The sequence below is a fragment of the Panthera leo genome, chromosome A2, assembly GCF_018350215.1.
Source record: "Panthera leo isolate Ple1 chromosome A2, P.leo_Ple1_pat1.1, whole genome shotgun sequence".
Classification (NCBI taxonomy): Eukaryota; Metazoa; Chordata; class Mammalia; order Carnivora; family Felidae; genus Panthera; species Panthera leo.
The window spans coordinates 8,668,249-8,690,459 of NC_056680.1; the positions used below are offsets into that span (position 1 = coordinate 8,668,249).

The window sequence follows — 22,211 nt, forward strand, 5'->3', positions numbered from 1 at the left end:
GGCGTTGGAAAGGCATCCTCGCTCTAGGCCGCAGCGTCTGCACGTGTCGTGTCTCCCAGTTCAAGCCTCGGCCCCTCGCAGCCCGCCCGGATCTCCCCAGCTGCGGACACGTTCAAAAGATTTCCGTGCTAAGGAATTGCAAAGAGCAGTACGGCTGAATCGTGGTGATGGGGGAGATTGTAGGACGCTCTTCTCAAACGTTAATAAGAGCCTGCGGATCTGATTAAAATTCAGGTCTGATCCATTAGGTCAGGGGTGTGGTCTAAAAGGCTGCATTTCTAACTAGCTCCCCGGTGACGTCCGTGCCGCTGGTCCGCGGACCGCACTGAGCGCCGAAGTTATAATAGAAGAGATTGCACGGGCAAACAAGGGCCAGATCACGTAGTCTCGTGGGCCCCTTAAGGACTCCGTTGGAGTCGGGCGAGGAGAGAATAAGGCTTTACAGTTCCCACAGTTTAGGGGAGAGGCTGGACATAAACATAAAAGGCTCAATTACTACACCCTTCAGCTCAGCAGAGGAGAACGTATGGATCTCAGAGCATATGATGATGGAGGGGGCTGCCAAGCAAGTCTGAGGGGTTAGCCAAGGCTTCTCCGGGAGGCTGCGGCTCAGGTTGAAATCGAAGGCTGAGCGGGAGTTACACAGAAGTTGCACCTGCAGAACTTCTGATGGAAGGAGAGAAGGGAACAGACACTCCCCTGTCTTGGAGCCCCTGGGGGCTCCCTCTCACTCAGATGAGGAAGGCGCAGGGAGAAGTCCAGGGTTGTGTTCTAGCCATGATTTTGGAGACGAGCAAAAGGAGGGATGGAACAGGCCAGTGGAAGAGGAGTCTGGAGGTCAGGTGAAGGATCTGGAAGTGATTTTGAGAGTCATTCACCTGGGGAGGTTATTTGAAGCCTTGGGGCCAGAGGAAGTCACCTGGTTTCAGGGTGAGGGGCAAAGTATAGCAAAAGAAGAGGGCTAAGGAGGAGACCAGGGGCACCCCAACCTTAGATGCTAGGAGGAGGAGTCAGCAAGCGACTGGGTAGGCCAGTGAGGTAGGGGGAGAGAGAGGTGGGTGATCTTTCCCAGAGCCTTGAGAAGAAGGTATTTCGAGACAGGGTGGTCAGCTGTGTCACCTGTGGTTGAGAGTTTGACTAAGACGTGGAAAGAGAATTGACTGTTGACCTTGCAAGTGTTTGGTCACTGGTGACCTTGATAAGAGCCGTTTCCTGACAGTGGTCAGGAAAGTAATTTGGAAGATGTATTTTAGGTCGAGCTATCTTCAGGGTGTCCCCTAGGGGGCAGTGTTACCCATGGACCTGACTCTACCGGACTCTTTTTTTTCATTGCTCCTACAAAGTTGTGCACACAGGAGGGATCAATTTGCTATTTACACTTAATAGTCAAAACACATACAGGTAACTTTTGTTTTTAGTAGTTACACAATTCGTAGTGCAACTCGGCCATAGTATATATGGACTATCCCATATCTGCTCATGATTGTGGGGTTTGTTTCTTTCTCATTCTCTTTGTTCCTATTTCTCTCTCTCACTCTCTCCTACCGTCTTTCCTTCCCAGCTCTATTGAGATATGATTGGCAGACAATAAATCGCATGTAAACTATGAAATTTCATGTTTTGGCATACGTGTACACGCATGAAACCATCACCACAATTAAGATAGAGAATGTTTTGGGGTGCTTGGGTGGCTCAGTCCGTTAAGCGTTCGCCTTCGGCTCCGGTCATGATCTTGCAGGTTCGTGAGTTCAAGCCCGGCTTCCGGCTCTGTGCTGACAGCTCAGAGCCTGGAGCCTGCTTCCGATTCTGTGTTCCCCTCTCTTACTTCCCCTTCCCCGCTCATGCTCGGTCTCTCTCTCTCTCTCTCAAAAGTAAATAAACATTAAAAAAAAAAGATAACGGATGTTTCCATCACCCCCCAAAACTTTCTTCACGTCTCTTTGTTTTTGTTTTTTTTTTAATATATTTTATTTATTTATTTTTTAATTTTTTTTTAACGTTTATTAATTTTTGAGACAGAGAGAGACAGAGCATGAACGGGGGAGGGGCAGAGAGACAGGCAGACACAGAATCTGAAACAGGCTCCAGGCTCCGAGCTGTCAGCACAGAGCCCGACGCGGGGCTCGAACTCACGGACCGTTTGATCATGACCTGAGCCGAAGTCGGACGCTCTACCGACTGAGCCACCCAGGCGCCCGACTTCGCGTCTCTTTGTATAGTCCATTCCTTCCCCTATGCCCAGCCCCTGGCATCAACTGACCTGTTTTCAGTTCCTTTATGTAGTTTTCAGAAAGTCATATGAACAGAATCATACATTCTGTAGTCTTTTGAGTTTCGCTTGCTTTTGCTCGGCTGACTCAGCTGGAGACTTGTCCATGTCATGTCTATCAGCAGTTTGTCCCATCTTATCGCTGAGTCGTAGTCCATCGCGTGGATGGACCACAATTTGTTTTTCCTTGCACCTATGGATGGACGTGGGGGTTGTTGCCACTCCGGGGCAATCATGAACAGAGCTACCCTGAGCCATCTTATTCAGATGTGGATGTTCGCGTTCGACTCCTGTGGTGTTGTATTTCTGTATTCAAACGTGTGGTCCCTCTGGGTTTTATTTTTGTGTGTGTGGTCTGAAGGAGGATCAGGGCTCTGTCTTCTGGGGAAATTGACAAGGCAAATAACACCCTTCCCCGTGAAACTGCAGCACCACCTTCTACCTGCCTTGCGGTCTCGCGTGTTCTCGAACTCGTTGCTGGATTTCCTCCGGACGTGTGCTCTGAGCTGGCGTCACGTTGCTTTGATGACCGTGCATTTTCGCAAGGCAGGTCTCTCACCTTCTTATTTGTGGTTCTTGGCCTGCGAGGGTGTTGAGGGTGTGGCCTGACCTCCAGGACAAGCTGCTGGCTGCAAGAGGATGCCACTGCCGGTCCCGGCACCTGGGGTGAGGAGTGGAGTGGGGGGAGATGATAACATCCATGATGGGCGAATCCCAGCCGGTTGCTTGGGAAGAGTGCGAGGATATGAAAGCCTGTGGCTGGCCTTGAGAATCTCTGGCCTCCAGTTTTTTGAAGTTTAGAAGGCATCTTTCTTTTTTTTTTTTTTTTTTTTAATTTTTTTTTTAACGTTTATTTATTCTTGAGACAGAGAGAGACAGAGCATGAACAGGGGAGGGGCAGAGAGAGAGGGAGACACAGAACCGGAAGCAGGCTCCAGGCTCTGAGCCATCAGCCCAGAGCCCGACGCGGGGCTCGAACTCACGGACTCACAGACCGTGAGATCGTGACCTGAGCTGAAGTCAGCTGCTTAACCAACTGAGCCACCCCGGCGCCCCAGAAGGCATCTTTCTAACAATGGCTGCGTGCTAGCTGGCCTCGTCCCCCGGGCTGGATGGAACCCCTCTGAGCCCGAGTGTCCTCCCTGCTTTCTTCTTTTTGCTGTTCCTTGCGTCCCCAGCTGCCTGGTGCTTGTGCTTGGTACCTGGCAACAGCACTTGGTCGTTGTGGAGAAGGGGGCCTGGGTGACAAGCCCGCTCCCTGCCACTCGTTCCCTGTGTCAGCTTGGGTGGGACACTTCTCCTTTCCACGTGCTGGGCCCTGTGAACAGGGACATTGGTCTAATTCCACGCTCCAGGCCCTGTGAACAGGGACGCTGGGCTGACTTCTGATTCAGATCCCTGCCCTGCCTGGAGCCTCTGAGTCAGTGGGAACAGGCAGGGTGGCTGCGAACCGCCTTGACTCTTGCGGTTCAGATCAAGGAAGGGTCTGCCACTTCCTGGGCATAACCTTGGGCACGTTACTTAATCTGTCGAGTTTCTGTAATGTCCTCAGAGAAGCGAGGATGATTCTGGCCCTTGCCTCATGGGTGAGGATTAGAAGCGATGGTGTTTTGTGGAGTAGAGCTCGGCTGGTAGTAGTAATCCCAGGAAGGAACTCAGGGCTGGCATTTTGGTAAGATAGCTTTGCTTAATTTTAACAGTAACACATGCTCCCCGGGGTTGTATCTGTAACAGATTCAACAATATCAGCTTCTATAAAGTAGCGAATGGAAGGTGTCACACTCCCTGAGTTCCTCTCCCTAAAACTAACCTCAGTTACATTTTATCCAGGTTGCGATTTCATTTCACTCAGCTGGGCTGACAGTTGGAGCCAAACAAGTGGGTCCCTGCCCTGTAGCAGCTGAAGTGACAGTTGAGGGAGGGGCCAAGGGAGCACTGGGACCTGCCCTGTTCTGGGTGGCCCTGGCTGGCTGTGGGTGGGTGTTACTCAACTCCCTCCCAGAGGGGAACTGGGCTTGTCTGCAGCTTTCAGCATCCACTGGAAGAAAGAGGCCCTCATGCAACTCTGCTTCTGGAAGTTTTCCTACGTACATACTTGCACAGATGTACAAAAAGCATGGGGCCAGGGGCACCCACTGCAGTTGGTTGGTAAGAGGGAAAGACTGGAATGGATTTCAGCAGGCCCGGCAAGGAGCCAGTGACATCAGGTGGAAGCTCCATGGCTGTCATAAAGAGGGACTCCTGGGGCACCTGGGGGGCTCAGTCAGTAGAGCATGTGACTCTTTATCTCAGGGTTATAAGTTCAAGCCCCATGTTAGATGTAGAGATTATTTAAAAATAAAACCTCGGGGCACCTGGGTGGCTCGGTCAGTTAAGCGTCCAACCTCGGTTCAGGTCATGATCTCGCGGTTCGTGAGTTCGAGCCCCGCGTCAGGCTCTGTGCTGACAGCTCGGAGCCTGGAGCCTGCTTCAGATTCTGTGTCTCCCTCTCTCTCTGCCCCTTCCCCACTCGTGCTCTATCTCTCAAAAATTAAAAACATTAAAAAAAATTTTTTTTTTTAAAAGAAGGGCAGTCTTTGGGGAATGTATCTGATGTATCCTACAAATCTGTCTGTACACATAGGAAGTGAATGCATAGGGTCATTTATTGCAGCGGTGTTTGAGGATAGCAAAATTATTGGAAGCAACTCAGGTGGCCCTCGGTCGACGGCTGGTTCGTAGAGAGTGGGTAGGCATACGGCAGGACCTCTGTAGCTGTGGAAAGAGCCAGAAGCTCCCCTGAGATCTGATGGGCAGATCTCCAGGTACAACAGACAAAACCCGCAGTTCGAAGTGAACCCATGGGCTATGTGAAATGCTTCAGTCTCGATTGTGGGGGTGGGTTTGTGGCTATGTGCCTTTGTCCACAGTTGACAGATTGCACACTTAACGATGTGTCAATCACACGTCCATAGAGCTGGTTTGAAAACAACAAAAAAAGCCAGGTGCAGATCAGTGGGAGAGGGGAGAACAAAACTTCACGTTTGCTTTTTATTTGAGTAGAGGAATCCTGGAAGGCAACAAAGCATTTATAAGAAAGTTGTTTCCTTCTGGAGAGGGGGACCGAAGTACAGGGAGGGAGGGAGATGTTTCACTTTTCCATAAACTTTAGATTTTTGATGTGTGTGACTGCATTACCGGTTCCATATCGGAGTGAACAAAAAGGAATCTTCTGTCACGAACAGGCGAGTTGTGGTTAGCAGAAAGAGCGTGCGCAGAACTGTGTGTGTTATCGTGTTGTTTTGTGTAAAAGAAAAAAAGGGGGATGTTTTTATTACAGAGGCATCCATTTTGGCAGGAAAGAAACAGTGATGGGGGGGCGCCTGGGGAGGTGGGCACAGAGGAGGAAGCCTTGATTCGTCTGGTAACCCTTTTGGTTTGGTCTGTTTGTTTATTTACTTATTTGGAGAGAGAGAGAGAGTGAGCAAGCAGGGGAAGGGAAAGAGAATTCTAAGCAGGTTCCGGGCTGCCAGTGCTGAGCCTGATGCGGGGCTCGAACCCACGAACCGAACCGTGAGATGGTGACCTGAGCCGAAATCAAGAGTCTGGATGCTCAACCGACTCAGCCACCCGGGCGCCCCCTTTCGGTTCGGTCTTTACTTCAAATTGCCTCCACGCGTGAGGCCCGCTGAGCGACGAAGGGGACACTCTCAGACCCACGGGTGATGTAACACGCCAGCGAGGGGAGGAGAGAGACGCCCGTGGCACGCGTGCAGCCTCTGCAACTATTTTTTTTATTGAATATTCGGCAGTGACAGGTGCTTGGTTCAGGAGAAAGCTTTCCCTCCCTGCCCCCCCACCCCCCCACCGCCTGGAGCTCAGGTTGGACAAGCTCGGCCACGGGGCACGGCACGCCGGCTGGTCCACGTGCCCACGTTGCTTTCACAGACGTGGGCATCCTTGCCACAAGGGCCACCTGGCGCCACCGCTCCTCGTCTGTGGTTCTCCTTCTGCTCCGCCGCAGCTCCCCAGGCCCGTGAGGAAGCCTGCCCACGGGCACGCGGCCCAGCGGGGCCCAGCCACCCGCCGGCAGGGAGGCCCCCCTGCCTCAGGCCCTAGAGTGGCGCACGCGTGGGTGCTCGGGCCTGGCTCGCCTCGGCAGTCTGGTCTTGAAGAGGGACTTGCCCGAGGCTTCGATGTAAGTGACGCTCATCTCTTTGGGGCTGATCTCCACGTAGGCAAAGCCCCCCAGCGAGTCCTCGGCCCCATAGTGGAAGCGCAGGTAGCCGTTGGGGACCTTGCGCATATGCTTCCTCGAGGGGTCCATGAAGTTTCCGGCCCCGCTCAGCACGTAGCCCACGCCGTTCTCGTCCTGGAGGTACTGTGCACGGAGGGCGCAGGGTCAAGGTCAGCGGCCCCAGCCCCTCGATGAGGCTGACCGCGGGCTCTGTGCCCCCCCGTCTCGAATCCAGGGTCGGGTCTGTCCCCGACCGCAGCGTCACCTTGGGCGAGGAGCAGAAACCCTCTGGGCCTCAGTTTCCTCCCCTGTAGCAATGGACTGATCCTGCTTCACAGCTAGAGAAGCGAATGAGCTAGCAGCTGGTAGCTGGTATGACGGCTTTGGGGAAACTTTGGGCTCTTTTCCTGGTTAGACAGCGTACAGCTTGAGGGACATTCGGGAGACCGCCAGGCGGCAGGCCGATCCCGGTGCGCCCTGTGGCCCGCCGGCTGGGCTGGGGGCCCCTTCCTCACCTCCCCCGCAGACCCCTCACCTGCAGGTTGTGGTCATGGCCGCACAGGTAGGCGGTGACCTTGTATGTGGCCAGCAGCGGCATCAGCTGCTTGACCAGGCAGCGGGTGGGCCCGTGCTCGGCGATGGACCACACGGGGTAGTGGCCGGCCACCAGCACATAGTCCTCCTTGGCCGCCGCCAGCTGCTTCTTGAGCCAGGACAGCTGCGTGCGGGCCAGCGCCACGTCACGGGGCCTCTCGGGCTGCTGGCTGAGGAAGTCGTCCGAGTTGCCGCACAGCGTCACTGTGTCCAGCATGAAAATGGCCACAGACACATTGGACCGTGGGACTTTGAAGCGGAGACGGTAGTAAGGGCTGGGGAAGTTCCTGCGGAGGAGAGAGAGGCACGGGGCGCCACCTCTTGAGCAGGCGAGGCCCGAGGCCCGGGTTCGAGCCCTGGGTGCTCGGTTCCCCTGGGTGAGGCGGGGGCGGGGGGGGGGGTGCGGCATGGCTGGGGGCCGGCTCACCAGCGCTGAGAGATCCTGGAGTAGGCGATCTGCGCGGAGACGTTCCCCAGGTGGTCGTGGTTGCCAGCCAGCACGTACCAGGGCACGTTGCGGAGGGAGGAGGCAGAGAACACATCCTCGAAGGTCTCCTGTGGCACACAGAAGGGACGCCCCACCCCCACCCCCAGGGTCAAGCAGCTACCCCGAGGCTCCCACCCAGTGAGGGGCCGAGGCCAAGGGAGACACGGAGCGCCCCAGGTGCGCGCAAGCGTCAGCTTCCCTCTGCCCTCCCCGGAGTCCCAAAGGTCGAGCAAGGCTTTTCCACGTATGGCCCCCCACCCCCACTCCGGGGTCACACACCCGAAACCTCTTGTCATTGGCGTCCTGCACGCCAGTGAAGTAGAAATTGTCCCCCAGGGACAGGATGAAGTCTGTGCCTAGGATCTGCACGGTCCTGGCAATCTCCTTGGCATTGGCCATTTCCCGGGCTGTGTAGAACGGGGCATTGGGGACTCCTCCCCAGTCACCCACAGCCACAAAGCGCAGGACCGGGTTGGCCCCGTCAGCCAGGGGGAGCACCAGTGAGGCTTGCAAGATGAGCAGTACAGTCTGTGTGTCCATCTGGGAGGGGAGAGACGGAGCCTGAGGGCCCGGGGCTGAGGCCTGGGCAGCAGGCCCGGGAGACCCCTGCAGGGCTGGCCCCGGGGAAAGCCCCCGGTGGGGCCCTAGTTCCCAGGACCTCAGGGCAGCAGGGCCGGGAGGGTCAGAGGGTAGGCGGGGGGGGGGGGGGGGGGGGGGGGGGGCCGGCCTGGGCCGGGGAAGGGTGGCCGTGCGGGCCCATTCCGGCCTCCCTCGTCCCACTCCCCGCACTCACCCTGGGGGAGGCACAAGCCAGTCAGCCGGGGGCTCAGAGAGGCAGGTGAGCTCCTGGGCAGAACTGGCGGTCACTGAGCCTTTATTCCCTGGGGCGGACGGAAATGGATCATTAGTGAGGATGATGCAGTTTCTCCGCAGACTGTTCCAGAAGCCCTCCCCTTGGGTCATGTGAGCTTTGGAGTTCCCCAGTGCTGGACACGGGATTCGGGGTCGGGGGCTGGCCCACGTGCAGCCGCGCCTGCCCTCACGGCCTCTAAGCGTGCCCACACGAGCTTGCTTGTGTCGTGGGCCCCGGGGCACCCGGTGAGGTGCGTGAGCTGGGTCTGGGGCTGAATGTGTGCGCCCCAGCCCGACACCTCCTGTGCGTCCACGTGCTCCGGGGACGCGCTTGCTGCCTGTGCACGGGTGTGTCTGAGCTGTTTCCTGTGTGTAGCCAAGCGTGCCTGCCTGGGTCACATGTCTGCTGTGTGCCTGGGAGTCCTTTGTCCCTGCAGATGTACGCACTGAGCCTGCAAGGCCCGGGTGGCGTGTCTGTGACATTCGCCTGGGCTCTAAAGTGGAACCGCGCGGGACGCCCATCTGTGTCCCCGTTCCGGGCCTGAGTCAGGTTGCGTGTGTTTGGGTTGCGTGTCTCACGTGAGTTGTGTGCCTGGTGGGTGATGTGTGTTTGACAACATATGGGTTTGAGTCCCAGGGTCACCTCCCTCCCCCAAACGCCAGGGTCTCCCTTTTCCAGGAAGTCCTGCCCACACCTTCCCCTCCTCCCCACCCCCATTCCCCACAGGAGGAACCCAGGCGGGGAGGCAGCTGGTGACACACCTTGTGACCACTGATTTTTGACCCTCACACCCTCAGCGGCCGCCCGCAGGCCCCCCGGGTGGCCGCTGCCCCTGAGAGTAGGCGGGCGCTTGGCCAGTGGGACCCCTGCCCTTGGGGCCCGTCTGACCTATCCCTCACCTCCCTGCCTTCCTCCACCCGCCCTGATTCGTCCCCTGCGCACTCACGACGGGTCCCTCCAGTCAGTTGCGAGGGCACACTTGTGGGGGGGGGGGGTCATCCAGCGCGGAGGTCACCTGCTCAGCGAGGTGAGGTGACCTGCCCCCGGTCACCCAGTGCGGGCTAGCCGGTTGTGCCTCCCGCCCCCGCAGTTCGGACAAACAGGAAGTGGGTCACCGGGGCAGGCGGAGCCCCCTCCCGCGGGGCCGCGATGGAGGTCACGGCCGGTCTCACCTGCCGGCAGCGGGGCAGGCGGCGTCGCGGGGCCCGGACGGCTGGAGTGCGGGGCGCTCGCGGGCTGCCGGGCTTTGAGGAGGCGGCGGCCCTCTCTGCCCGGCCCGCGGGCCCCGGGCCGGCCCAGGTGATCCCCGGCGGGGAGGGCGGGCGCCTCGGCCTCCTGGGCTCGGGTGTCCTCCCGGGCCTGGCCCGCCGCCCCCGGAATCCTGCTGGGCCACCGAGCGCCGCCACGCCTCCTCCGGGGGCGCAGGCAGCACGTCTGTAAAATGGGTTAGAGCACCCCGGGGGACGGCCCAGGCCCGCCGATTGGGCTGCAGCCCGGGCCGGGGACGGGGACGGGGCTCAGAGACCGAAGTTCCTCCCTCTGCCTCCCCGCCCGCGCGGGCCGGGTCGCCCCCTTCCTCCCCACCTGGGGCGCGCACGGCCCTCGATCACTGGGTCGGGCCTCACCCTGGGCTGGGCCACCCTCTAGTGAGGAAGTTTGTCGTCTTCAGCCTCAGCTTCCTGGTCTTTAAAATGGGCGCGAGGAAGGCAGGGGCCCCGGGGTGGCTCACTGGGTTAAGCATCCCGCTCTTGATTTCCGCCCAGGTCAGGATCCCAGGGTCCTTCCGTGGAGCCCCGCTTGGGCTCCACGCTGAGCGTGGGGGGCCTGCTTAAGATGCCCTCTCTCTCCCTCTCTCTCTCTCTCTCTCTGCCCCCCTCCCCCGCTCTCTTTTTCAAAATAAATAAAATGGGCGTGAGGGCGGTAAAGTCAAATCTTCCCTTAAAGATTAATTCCAAATAGGGTACGTTGAAATGCTCGGTCCCGCAGCTAGAACTCAACCCTTCCCGCCTCCTTTTCCATGTGGGTTGTACTCAGAAGAGGTAGTGACCTTCCTTCAAAGAATAAAGTGTGGCAAAGCAAAAGACAGGAACCTGACCGCGGAGACACCTGACAGGTACCGTCTTAACCAAACGGTCCAGGCTCACGTAAAAAAGTGTGCTTTGAAAACGGGCATGATCGGGGGCGCCTGGGTGGCTCAGTGGGTTAAGCGTCTGACATGATCTCACTGTTTGTGAGTTGGAGCCCTGCATCAGGTTCTGTGCTGATGGCTCACAGTCCGGAGCCTGCTTGGGATTCTGTGTCTCCCTCCCTCTCTGCCCCTCCCCTCCTTGCGCGCTCTCTCTCTCAAAAATAAACACTAAAAACATGTTTTTAAAAAATGAAAATGGGCATAATCCGAGGAAGGTAAAGTTTGATTGAACGGGCATTGAACACCCACTGTAATGCCCAGGACTGGCTGACTCAGCAGCAGTGAACAGGACAGACCAGAATTCCTGCCCTGTTGGGGCTGACATGCTAGGGAAATTCATACTCTAGCTGTTAATTGCTTTCCTTTCTTTGGGGGTGGGGTGGGGTGTTCTCTTTCCATTTTATATTCCATGTATTGTTTGGATTTTTGTTTGAAAAGTCTTGTTAATAGGAGCACCAAGGTGGCTCAGTCAGTTAAGCATCCAACTTTGGCTCAGGTCATGATCTCGTGGATTGTGAGTTTGAGGCCTGCGTCAGGCTCTGTGCTGACAGCTCAGAGCCTGGAGCCTGGAACCTGCTTTGGATTCTGTGTCTCCCTCTCTCTCTGCTCCTCCCCTGCTCTCAAAAGTAAATAAACATTAAAAAATTAAAAAAAAAAAAAAAAGTAAATTCAGGAAACAAAGACCTCACTCCAGATTCAGGGCAATGGGTGTTTTCTGGGGAGACCACAAGACAATGCAATTGGGGCTGGGGACGAGGGGAATTGGGGAGGCAGGTTCTACTTTATCCCTACTGTTTTCTTTTACCAAAAAAGGGGGGAAATTACCCAAAGCATTTAGGACTAAGTGTTAACATTAGCTTTTTTTTTTTTTTTTAAGTTTATTTATTTATTTTGAGAGAGAGGGGGAGACAGATCCCAAGCAGGCTCTGCTCTGTCAGTGCAGAGCCCGACTCAGGATTTGAACTCACGAACTGTGAGATCATGACATGAACCGAAACCAAGAGTCTGTCACTTAACCGACTGAGCCACCCAGGCGCCCCAACGTTTGTTTCTTTATGTGGAGGGTGCAGGGGTTTTAGGAGCTATCTTCTCTGCTTTCTGTGTATGTGTATTTTTTTTAAGTTTATTTATTTTGAGAGAGAGAGAGAGAGAGAGAGAAATGAGTGCAGGGGGGGAGGGGCAGAGATAGAGGGAGAGAGAATCTGAAGCAGGCTCTGCACTGTCAACACAGAGCCCGATGTGGGGCTTGAACTCAGGCACCGGGAGATCATGACCTGAGCCAAAGTAGGATGCTTAACCGACTGAGTCACCCCGGCGCCTCTGTTCATGTATTTAGTGTGAGATCACACAAAATTATCGTTATTATCTTTTTGTAACACGTGGTCTTTATAAAAAAGTTACACAATACTGAACAATAGAAAGAAAATATGACACTCGCCAGTGACTCTCTTGCCCAGAGAGTTACTACCCATTAATTTTTTTTCTGTCAATTTTTCTATGCCCACGTTTGTCTTCAGAGAAATGAGATACTAGTGAGACTTACCATTCTATAGCTTTTTCAAGTGTTAACATTTCCTATATTTTTTTAAATGAGAAAAATGCAAAAGCTTGGGCACACGATGAACTAAACCAGACTCAGGGGCGCCTGGGTGGCTCAGTCGGTTAAGCGTCCGACTCTTGGTTTCAGCTCAGGTCGTGATCTCACAGTTGGTGAGATCGTTCGCGGGATCGAGCCCTGCATCGGGGTCTGCGCTGACAGCGTGGAGGCTGCTTGGGATCCTCTTCCCCCGCCCCTGCCCCTCCCCCGCTCGCATGCACACGCTCCCGCTCTCTCTCTCTCTCTCTCTCTCAAAAATAAATCAATTGGGGCGCCTGGGTGGCTCAGTCGGTTGAGCGTCCGACTTTGGATCAGGTCATGGTCTCGCTGTTCGTGGGTTCAAGCCCCGCGTCGGGGCTCGTTGCTGACAGCTCAGAGCCCGGAGCCTGCTTCGGATTCTGTGTCTCCCTCTCTGCCCCTCCCCTGCTCTCTCTCTCTCTCTCTCTCTCTCAGGAATAAATAAAGATAAAAAAAGTTTAAAATAAATAATGAATGAATAAACTTAAAAAAATTACACAAAATAAACCAGGCTTTGTGCTGAGCATGTAGCGAGACCTCAGGCATTCCTGGCTTTATGTCTCTGGTCACCTCCTGCGTTCTCAAGGAGCTCTTATCCTTCCATCTGCCTGGCCGAGCCCTGTTCTGCAGATTTTCTGTGGCGGTGGATGGGGACTTGGCTCACTCCCGCCTTGCTTCCCAACACCAACGTCAATCCCATGGTTGAGTTCCTCCTTTGACTTCTGGAAGCCCTGCCCCCCCCCCCTTCCCCTCTCTCCTTGCAGCCACTCACCCACTCCTGAGGCCTCTCACCCTTCCTGGAACAGAAGCTCACTCCGACCTCAGGGCCTTGGCTCTGGCCATTCCGCCTGCTACAAGGCTCTTCCTTCCCCAGATATGCCGGGTGGGGGCTCCCCCACGCCCCCCGTCGTGTTCAAGTTCCTGTAACTTCACTAAAACGCACCCCGCCCCCACCTGACTCCTCTCACCCTCCGCACCCTCCCTAGCCCTTATCACTCTGCCTGCCTGACACACCACACACCTGTTTATCTTGTTTTCTGTCTGTCTCCCTCCCAGAACGAGCTCTTCGGGGACAAGAACTTCCTTGGTCTTGATCACGGCTACGTCTCTGGCATCTAGAATCTGGAACACACAAGGGCTGTTTCCGGGGAATTATTTGGGGAATGGTGGAATGAAGGAATGCCCTTTTAGGACACACCCTTCCCTCCTGTCTGCACGCAGCCTCCCCCCCTGCTCTCCTGGCCTCATCTCTCCGGTGGGTTCCACCAGATTTCTTACAGCTGGCTTCAGGTCTAACCTTGTTGTTTATAATCCACCCGGGACACAACTCTTGGAGATATTTCATTGACCCCCGATTACATTCTGCATCCCGCTCCTGTCTAGGTAGTGCTCAAGTCACTCTAAGGACAACTAATTCCCACCACAGGGCCTTTGCACTTGCCTTTCCCGCCATCCGGGATGCCTCCCTCATCTTGTTATTGAGCACTCGGCTTAAATGCCACCTCCTCAGACTATCCTGGCCTCTTGCCTCAGTTAGCAGCCCCATCACCCACTCCCCTAATCTCTACTGTTGCCAACCACCCCTCCCCACCTTCCCACTGGGCGTTCCCACGAAAGCAGATCTGAATGGACAACGGGACATTCGGTGGGGGCAGATGGGGGCACAGTGTTAGCATTCCTTCTGACAAGAGCAGGTCAGCGAAGGGAGGTGTGCACCAGACCGTCGTGGGTAAAGGGGACACAGGAACAAGATCCTGGAGCCATGGAGTGTGGACCTGCTCTGGAGGTGACAGGTTTGGAGGATGGGTCCTGAGCTGTGTTTTTACAAGATCAGTCTGGAAACAAGCAAGACAAAGACAGATCTGTGTGTGTATCATCTATTTGTTTATATCGATTTATATCTAATTTAGCAGCCTATGCATCCATTTATCTATTTCTCTATCTCGACTTTATCTATCTATCCATCTACCCATCCATCTGTCACACTACATCATGAATCAGAACTACAAGTGCTGGTAGCTGTACCCCAAGAAGAGATTCTGATGCCAACAGGAACCCAGTTAAAAATGGCACCCCGGGATGCCCGGGTGGCTCAGCCGGTTGAGCGTCTGACTTCAGCTCAGGTCATTATCTCATGGTGCCTGAGTCTGAGCCCCGCATTGGGCTCTCTGCTATTGGCTCAGAGCCCGCTTCGGATCCTCTGTCCCCCCCAACCCGCCCCCTCTTCTGCTCAGTCTCTCTCTCTCAAAATAAATAAGTAAGCTTAAAAAAAAAAAAAAAAGGTATCCCTAGAGGGGATTGCTATGGGAAATCATTACTTTCTACTTTATTCGTTTCTGTATTGAGTTTGTCTTTACAAACTGTAAGCTGGTGACGTGTCTATGGCCAGGAGAACCGTGGTCACCTGAATAATCATTCTGATGAGAGCACAGGTGGTTGTTGATGGAGGGTGAGCCCAGAGCGAGGGGGCTGGCATCTTGGCATCGGTGCTCCAGGATGGCTGTTCAAAGGTGGTCGGGCCCGGGGGGCTCTGTGGCCATCTGCCTGGGTTCAGATGCCAGCACGTCGGCTGTTATTTAGCTGTGTGACTGGGGGCTAGAGACTTTCCCTCCCTGGGTCTTATTTCTTCATCTTTAACACAGATGGTGTTACAGTTGTTCAACACAGGGTGTTGTGTCGATCAAAAGCCCCGCCGTGGATGGGATGTGCGGGACGGTACCTTATACCTAACGAGGACTGGCTGCAGTTACCAGAGTTTATTGTCATCGCTATTATGTGTGTTATTGGCATAGACTAGGGCAGTGGCGATTTGGATAAACTGAACGTGTTTAAGAGGCAGAAATGATCAGTTGGGGGGACCCACCTCTCCTCTCAGTTTGGCTGGGACTTCCCTGACTTTAGCCCCAAAGGCCCCAGCGCCCGAGAACCCTCAGTCTTGTGTGAGAACGGGAGGACAGTTGGTCACCCTAAGCTAAGTCTTGGGTCCCAGTGGTGAGGAGGAGAAATCTCTGGCAACTCCTTAGCTTTGAGCCCGGGGAGTGAGAAGCACCCCGCGGAAGAGACAGACTGAGGGTCAGGATCGGTTTTTGAGGAAGTAGGCAAATCCCAGTGTGCACGTACTGAGTCTGAGGGGGCCTCTTGCCCGTCTGGGTGAGAGAAGAGATGTTTTCCTGTGGGCAGCTCGGGACAGAGGTCCCCGCATTTTGCTCTGAAATATGTCCAACGGACAGCCCGGTTCAGAGGACTGTGCAATCGCACGGCGAATGCCCTCACGCTCCTAGATACGGTAATTAACATTTGAATGTATTTGCGCTGATCCCTGCCCGTCCGGCCATCTTACTTTTTACTCATTTTAATACGTCACGGACACCGGCACTCTTCCCTCCCCAAGCTCCAGTGCTTATTCTATGAACCGGAGTTCAATGTTTGTTGACCGTTCTTTTCTTCGATGTGAAATTTACATACAATGATGTGGACAAATCCCAAGTGTACCTTGCCCGGCGTCTCGTAAACCTTGGCTAGCGCCATTAAAGGAATAGCTTATTCACCCCCAGTGAGAGTCAAAGCAAACACTTCAGAATAACCAGAGGCAGCTAGGGCTTCGCTTGCCAAGCCTTTGTCAGTGACTTAACCTTTCTGGGCCTCGGCTTCTCGTCTCTGAAATGGGACTGGGAAGGGCACCCACCTGAGGTCAGATGTCATTGTTGCGGATACGAAATGAATTGATCTATGTAGAGACATCGAGGAGGGCCTGGGCCCCAGGAGGTGAGTGGAAACACTCACTTTTAACGTTACCCAGGTGCAACAAAGGAAACAGAGTTTGGGGAAGAAGAAATAACAGAGTAAACGTGTTCCTGAAAAATTTCAAAGATGGCCAGCGCCTGTCGATGTGGGATCTGCATGGGTGTGGGGAGACAGGTGGAGAGAGAAGGAGGCTGTGAGCTAAATCCTGGTCCACTGCCCCAGAAAATCAGCAGGTGGGGGCTCCATTCACCTATGGGTGGATAGAGGGAGCCTTCCCGTTCAGAATGGTCGGTGGAAATGACCAGAGAGAGAAAGCGAGGATTCCACAGGTGTTTGCCATTCATTACATGCTCTGCAAAAGGGCTCATCTGTTTTAATCATGTGCACTTGCTTTTGTATTTTTTTAAGTGTTTATTTTTGAGAGAGAGCGCGTGCGTGAGTGCGGGGAGGGGCAGAGAGAAAGGGAGAGAAAGAACCCCAAGCAGGTTCGGAGCCGACAGCACAGAGCCGGAAGCGAGGCTCAAACCCGTTAAACCGAGATCATGACCCAAGCCGAGACCAAAGAGTCGGATGCCCACCGGACTGAGCCATGTTTTTGCATTTGTAATTTAAATTTAATTTGAAAAACAGAGACACGATTCCTGCACCTGCTACAACACGGATGAAGCCTGAGGACGTTATGCTGAGTGAAATAAGCCGGTTACAAAAGGTCTGTATGATTCCACTTGTAGGAGGTTCCTAGGGTGGTCAAATCCGTACAGACCTAAAGTAGAAGGGGCTGGGGGAGGGGAATGGGGAGTTAATGTTTCATAGGGACAGAGTCTCAGTTCTGCAAGATGAAAAAAGTCCCGAAGGACAGAGGTGGTGATGTTGGCACGACAACGTGAAATGTGGTTAATGCCACTGAACTGTGCACTTAAAAAGTAAAGGTGGGGGGGCGCCTGGGTGGCGCAGTCGGTTAAGCGTCCGACTTCAGCCAGGTCACGATCTCACGGTCCGTGAGTTCGAGCCCCGCGTCAGGCTCTGGGCTGACGGCTCGGAGCCTGGAGCCTGTTTCCGATTCTGTGTCTCCCTCTCTCTCTGTCCCTCCCCCGTTCATGCTCTGTCTCTCTCTGTCCCAAAAATAAATAAACGTTGAAAAAAAAAAAATTAAAAAAAAAAAAAAAAAAAGTAAAGGTGGGGGCACCTGGGTGGCTCAGTTAAGCGTCCGACTCTTGGTTTCGGCTCAGGTCTCGATCTCACGGTTCATGAGAGTCTGGCTCTGTGCTAACAGCAAGGACCCTGCTGGGGTTTCTCCCTCTCTCTCTGCCCCTCCCCTGCTTGCGTGTGCGCCTCTCTCTCTCTCAAAATAGAATGTAAAAAAATGGTAAATATGGCAAATTTTATGTTACTTGTATTTTTACTAAAATTAAAAGCTGACACACAGAAAAGCACAGAAGGTCATCCCCCACACACCCCTATACCTCCACAGGAAGAAGCAAAAGTCAGCATCTGGTTGTAATTGCTTCAGATACACATTTTCCTTTTATGAAAGAAAAAAACTTCATCCCTATGAAGTTGAACCATTCCCCCCAACTCCCATAATTTCAATTCAGAAAGTCCCTAAATAGTTGCACCCCCATGTTGATAGCAGCGCTGTCGACAATAGCCAAAGTATGGCAAGAGCCCAAATGGCCATCGGTGGATGAAAGGATAAAGAAGATGTGGTTTATATGTATACAATGGAGTATTACTCGGCAATGAAAAAGAATGAAATCTTGCCATTCGCCACTACATGGATGGAACTGGAGGGGATTATGCTAAGTGGAATTAGAGAAAGACAAATATCATATGACTTCACTCATGAGGACTTTAAGATACAAAACAGATGAACATAAGGGAAGGGAAGTAAAAACAATATAAAAACAGGGAGGGGGACAAAACATAAGAGACTTAAAAAAAAATTTTTTTTTTAAACATTTATTTATTGAGAGACAGAGAGAGACAGAGTATGAGCAGGGGAGGGTCAGAGAGAGAGGGAGACACAGAATCCGAAACAGGCTCCAGGCTCTGAGCTGTCAGCACAGAGCCCGACGCGGGGCTCGAACTCACGGACCGTGAGATCATGACCTGAGCCGAAGTCGGACGCTTAACTGACTGAGCCACCCAGGCGCCCCTGCCATCTATAATATTTAAGCGATTTCAACCTACTACCCCTTTTTTTTTTTTTTTTTTTTTTTAAGAGAGATCAGGGAGGAGCAGAGGGGGAGGGAGAAAGACTCTTAAGCAGGCTCCATGTTCAGCGGAGTCTGACACAGGACTCGATCCCACAACCCTGGGATCTTAATAAAATTAAGAGTCGGATACTCAGTCAATTGACTGAGCCACCCAGGTACCTGAACTCATCATATTTCAAAACGGATCCAAAGGCCTCTCCAGTGGCCTCTTTGCAAGTGGTGGTCCACTTACCCAGGTGTATAAGTAACATAATCGCTGTAATTGGAACCAAAGGCTTCAGGGAAACTGTTTCTAAAAGTATAATTTAAATGGACTACGGGGCTCGTGGGTGGCTCAGTCGGTTAAGTAAGTATCTGACTTCGGCTCAGGTCATGATCTTGACCTGAGTGGGTGAGTTCGAGCCTGCGTGGGGCTCTGTGCTGACAGCTCAGAGCCTGGCGCCTGTTTCGGATTCTGGGTCTCCCTCTCCCTCTCTCTCTCCCCCTCCCCCGCTCATGCTGTCTCTTGCTCTCTCAAAAATAAATAAACATCAAAGAAAGAAAGAAAGAAACAAACAAACTATAGATTTACAAAGTAATCACAATGATGTTTTTTTTTTCTAGGCACCAAAGCTGTCCCAAACCCAGACACTGCCCTGAATTTGTTTGCTTTGAGGAACCGGTAAGCCAGTGTGGCTGGAGTAGAGCGAGTGAGGGGTTAAGTGGGAGAAGATGAAGACTGAGAGGTGAAGGGGGGGGGGGGGGGGGAGGGACAGACAGCCTGCGCCTTGGGGGCTGCAAGGATGGGGGCTTTATCCACAGTGAGGTGGGTGCCGGGGAGAATTCCGAGCAGGGGGGGCTGATCTAATTTAGGTTTTGCATAATTTCTACTAGCTTGGATTTGGGGCACGGCTACTGGGTGGGATAAACTGGGTCGTAGGGGTTTCCCCTTTACCCATTAAAAAAAAAAAAAAAGATGGGGCGCCTGGGTGGCGTAGTCGGTTAAGCGTCCGACTTCAGCCAGGTCACGATCTCGCGGTCCCTGAGTTCGAGCCCCGCGTCAGGCTCTGGGCTGATGGCTCAGAGCCTGGAGCCTGCTTCCGATTCTGTGTCTCCCTCTCTCTCTGCCCCTCCCCAGTTCATGCTCTGTCTCTCTCTGTCTCAAAAATAAAATAAATGTTAAAAAAAAAAAAATTAAAAAAAAAAAAAAGGTGTGTGTGTGTGTGTGTGTGTGTGTGTGTGTGTGTGTGTGTGCGTGCGCGCGCGCGCGCGCGGAGGTTTCGGCCTGGGGAACTCAGGGGACACCCGGCAGGGACCTGAACGCCGAGGTGCCTTTCTCAGACCCTTGATCTGTGTGCTGCTGCCCCCGCGTGGTCACAGCCTGAACTGCAGCCTCGTCCTGCCGACAGCGTTTCCGTTTTGGTGAGCAAAGGCTTCATCCCGCCCCCCACCCCTGTCCCCTTGTGCCCCGCCTGGAGCGTCCTGCGATGGATCCGTCTTAGGACTGCCGCAGAGAAACTCCGAATGAGATACCCGGGGTTTCAGATGCTTTCAGAATAACCTGAGGGGCTGTAGGCTTCTTGGGAAATTGCACGCTGTTATCTGCTCCGGAGAGACTGTCGGACGAGGTGCCTATGGCAGCATCTTCAAGAACCAAGGGGAGTTTGCAGGAAGGCACAAGAAGCAAGGGCATCCTAGGCAGAGGGAAGGGCATGTGCAAAGCAAGGTCAAAGCTGAACTCCTGAAACATTCCCCCCTCTCACTTGCCTTAACTGCTCCTCTCAGCCTGGGTCATGGGGTCACCCTTGGAACCCACACCTAATACCTGTCCTAACTCCCCTCTTGCTCTCACCCTGCCATCCCCATGGCTACCACCCAGGGCCAGGCACCCATCACTTGGGTGGCTGTCCCGGCCTGTAATTCCTGATCATCTACTGCTGTCCTGAAGAGGAAGCATTAGGCAAGCTGACCCCCCCAACCACCGCCCCCCCCCCCCCAGGTGGGATTTGTGTGACATTCCTCAGGCACTCCTGGCTGCCCAAGAGCAAAGGGAAGGAGAAAATAAATGGTTAACTGATAGAGATCGCAGTCGTGCAGGACAGGAGTCTCCATTAGTTTACAAACGTCTCGGTAAATTACAAGAAAAAGATAATCCTATCAATAGCCTAATCTCCAGAAACCTATGGGCTCAGTTTCCTGGAGCCCCAACGTCACCCTCCCCTCCACAGCGATGTGGGGAACAAAGGCAAGAAGAAAATGGCAGGTGAAATTAAATTTCTTTATAACCCGCAGCCCATTGACAAATACTTGAGGCAAATACAGAGTATAACGGTTCTCCAGCAACTTCCTACTTTTTTTTTTTTTTTTTTTTGAGCGAGAGAGAGTATAGGCAGGGGACGATATAGGTATGGGACGATACTGAGGCCTTCAGTATTTTAGGAGTCCTCTTTAGCACATGAAAGTCCTTCAGGAGGCCCCCATTTTGCCTTTACCACCCCCGCCCCCCCAACTCCACAATCCCAGGGCAGCTCTTTCTGCCCATGGGTCCTGTCCCCGTGCTTTAATAAAGCCACCATTTTGCACCGAAGACATCTCGAGAATTCTTGGCCATTGGCTTTGAAGCCCGACACTTCAAACCACACCAGTAATAACAGCAGCTACCTGGGGCGCCTGGGTGGCTCAGTCGGTTGAGCGTCCGGCTTTGGCTCAGGTCATGATCTCGCGGTTGGTGGGTTCGAGCCCCGCGTCGGGCTCTGTGCTGACGGCTCGGAGCCTGGAGCCTGCTTCCGATTCTGTGTCTCCCTCTCTCTCTGCCCCTCCCCTGCTCATGCTCTGTCTCTGTCTCTCTCTCTCTCAGAAATAAATAAGCATTAAAAAATTAAAAAAAAAAAAATAACAGCAGCTACCTCTATTTACATAATACCAAAGCATGTCTCATGCAGTTTAAAGGTGGCTTCAGAATGGCTTCATCACGTCCACTTTGCCAAAGGGCATGCTGAGGTTCAGAGAGCTCAGGGGACTTGTCTAAGGTCACCAGCCTGGGTAAGAAGGCAGTTCTTCCCGACTCCAAACCTCAGGCTTAACCCCAACACTCTGTGCCCTCCGTGACCCATCTCTGGTGTGAGGGGTTAACTTCTTTGCTATTCCTCTGGCTTAGTCACTCAGCCTGCGATAACAGAACACCGTAAGCTGGGTGGCCTCAACAGCAGACATTTATGTCTCACAGCTTCGGAGGCTGGGAAGTCCAAGATCAAGGTGTCAGCCGATTCAATTCTGGATGAGGGCGTTCTTCCTGACTTGCAAATGGTCACCTTCTTTCTGGGTCCTCACAGGGTAGAGGTGAACAGAGAAAGAGAGAGAGAGAGAGAGAGAGAGAGAGAGAGAGAGAGAGAGAGAGAGAGGGCTCCCTGGTATCTCTCTCTCTCTCTCTTTTTTTTTTAGTGAGACATCCACCATGATCTCCACTATGATCATGTGATGCATGATTTTAGATATGATTCTTTTTTTTAAGTTTATTTATTTATTTTGAGGGGAGGGAGGGGCAGAGAGAGAGAGGGAGGGAGAGAGAGAATCCCAAGCAGGCTCCACACTGTCAGGACAGAACCCTACATGGGGCTCAAGCTCAGGAACTGTGAGATCATGACTGGGGCCGAAATCGAGTCTGACGCTTAATCAGACGGAGCCACCCAGATGCCCACCTCATTTTTTGAAGGGCAGTGTCACTGGATATAGAATTCTCAATTGACAGTCTTTAAAAAAAAAAAAAAAATTTCCCTTTCAGTTTAAATAGAACAGCCCACTACCTTCTGGCCTCCAAGATTTCCAGTGAGAAATCTGCGGGGGATCTTACTGTGACCCCTTGTATGTGACAAGTCACTTTCCCTTTGCTGCTTTCCAGAGTCTCTCTTTGTCTTTTGACAATTTCAATATAATGTGCTTTGCTGTGGGCCTCTGAGTTTATCCTACTTGGGGTTGGCTGAGCTTCCCGGATTCAGAAAGTCATTTATTTGATCAAATTCGGGAAGTTTTCAGGTATTATTTCTTCAAAGA

At 53.4% G+C, this 22,211-nt stretch overlaps 1 protein-coding gene across 3 annotated transcripts; it reads right to left on the bottom strand.

Annotated features, from left to right (window-relative positions):
* Positions 1-6,023: 6,023 nt before the first annotated feature.
* Positions 6,024-13,841, bottom strand: ACP5 (acid phosphatase 5, tartrate resistant). Of its 3 annotated transcripts, none has more exons than XM_042928510.1 (6): positions 13,244-13,841; positions 8,360-8,447; positions 7,846-8,106; positions 7,507-7,634; positions 7,021-7,366; positions 6,024-6,629 (listed from the first exon to the last, which is right to left on the bottom strand). In XM_042928510.1, the coding sequence occupies exons 3-6, from the start codon at positions 8,104-8,106 to the stop codon at positions 6,357-6,359; spliced, it is 1,008 nt and encodes a 335-aa protein (XP_042784444.1). In that variant the 5' UTR covers positions 8,360-8,447; positions 13,244-13,841; the 3' UTR covers positions 6,024-6,356. The 3 variants fall into 3 exon arrangements, with proteins under 3 accessions (XP_042784444.1, XP_042784442.1, XP_042784443.1); XM_042928508.1 differs by lacking the exon at positions 13,244-13,841 and adding an exon at positions 9,592-10,034; XM_042928509.1 differs by lacking the exon at positions 13,244-13,841 and adding an exon at positions 9,366-9,576.
* Positions 13,842-22,211: the final 8,370 nt, after the last annotated feature.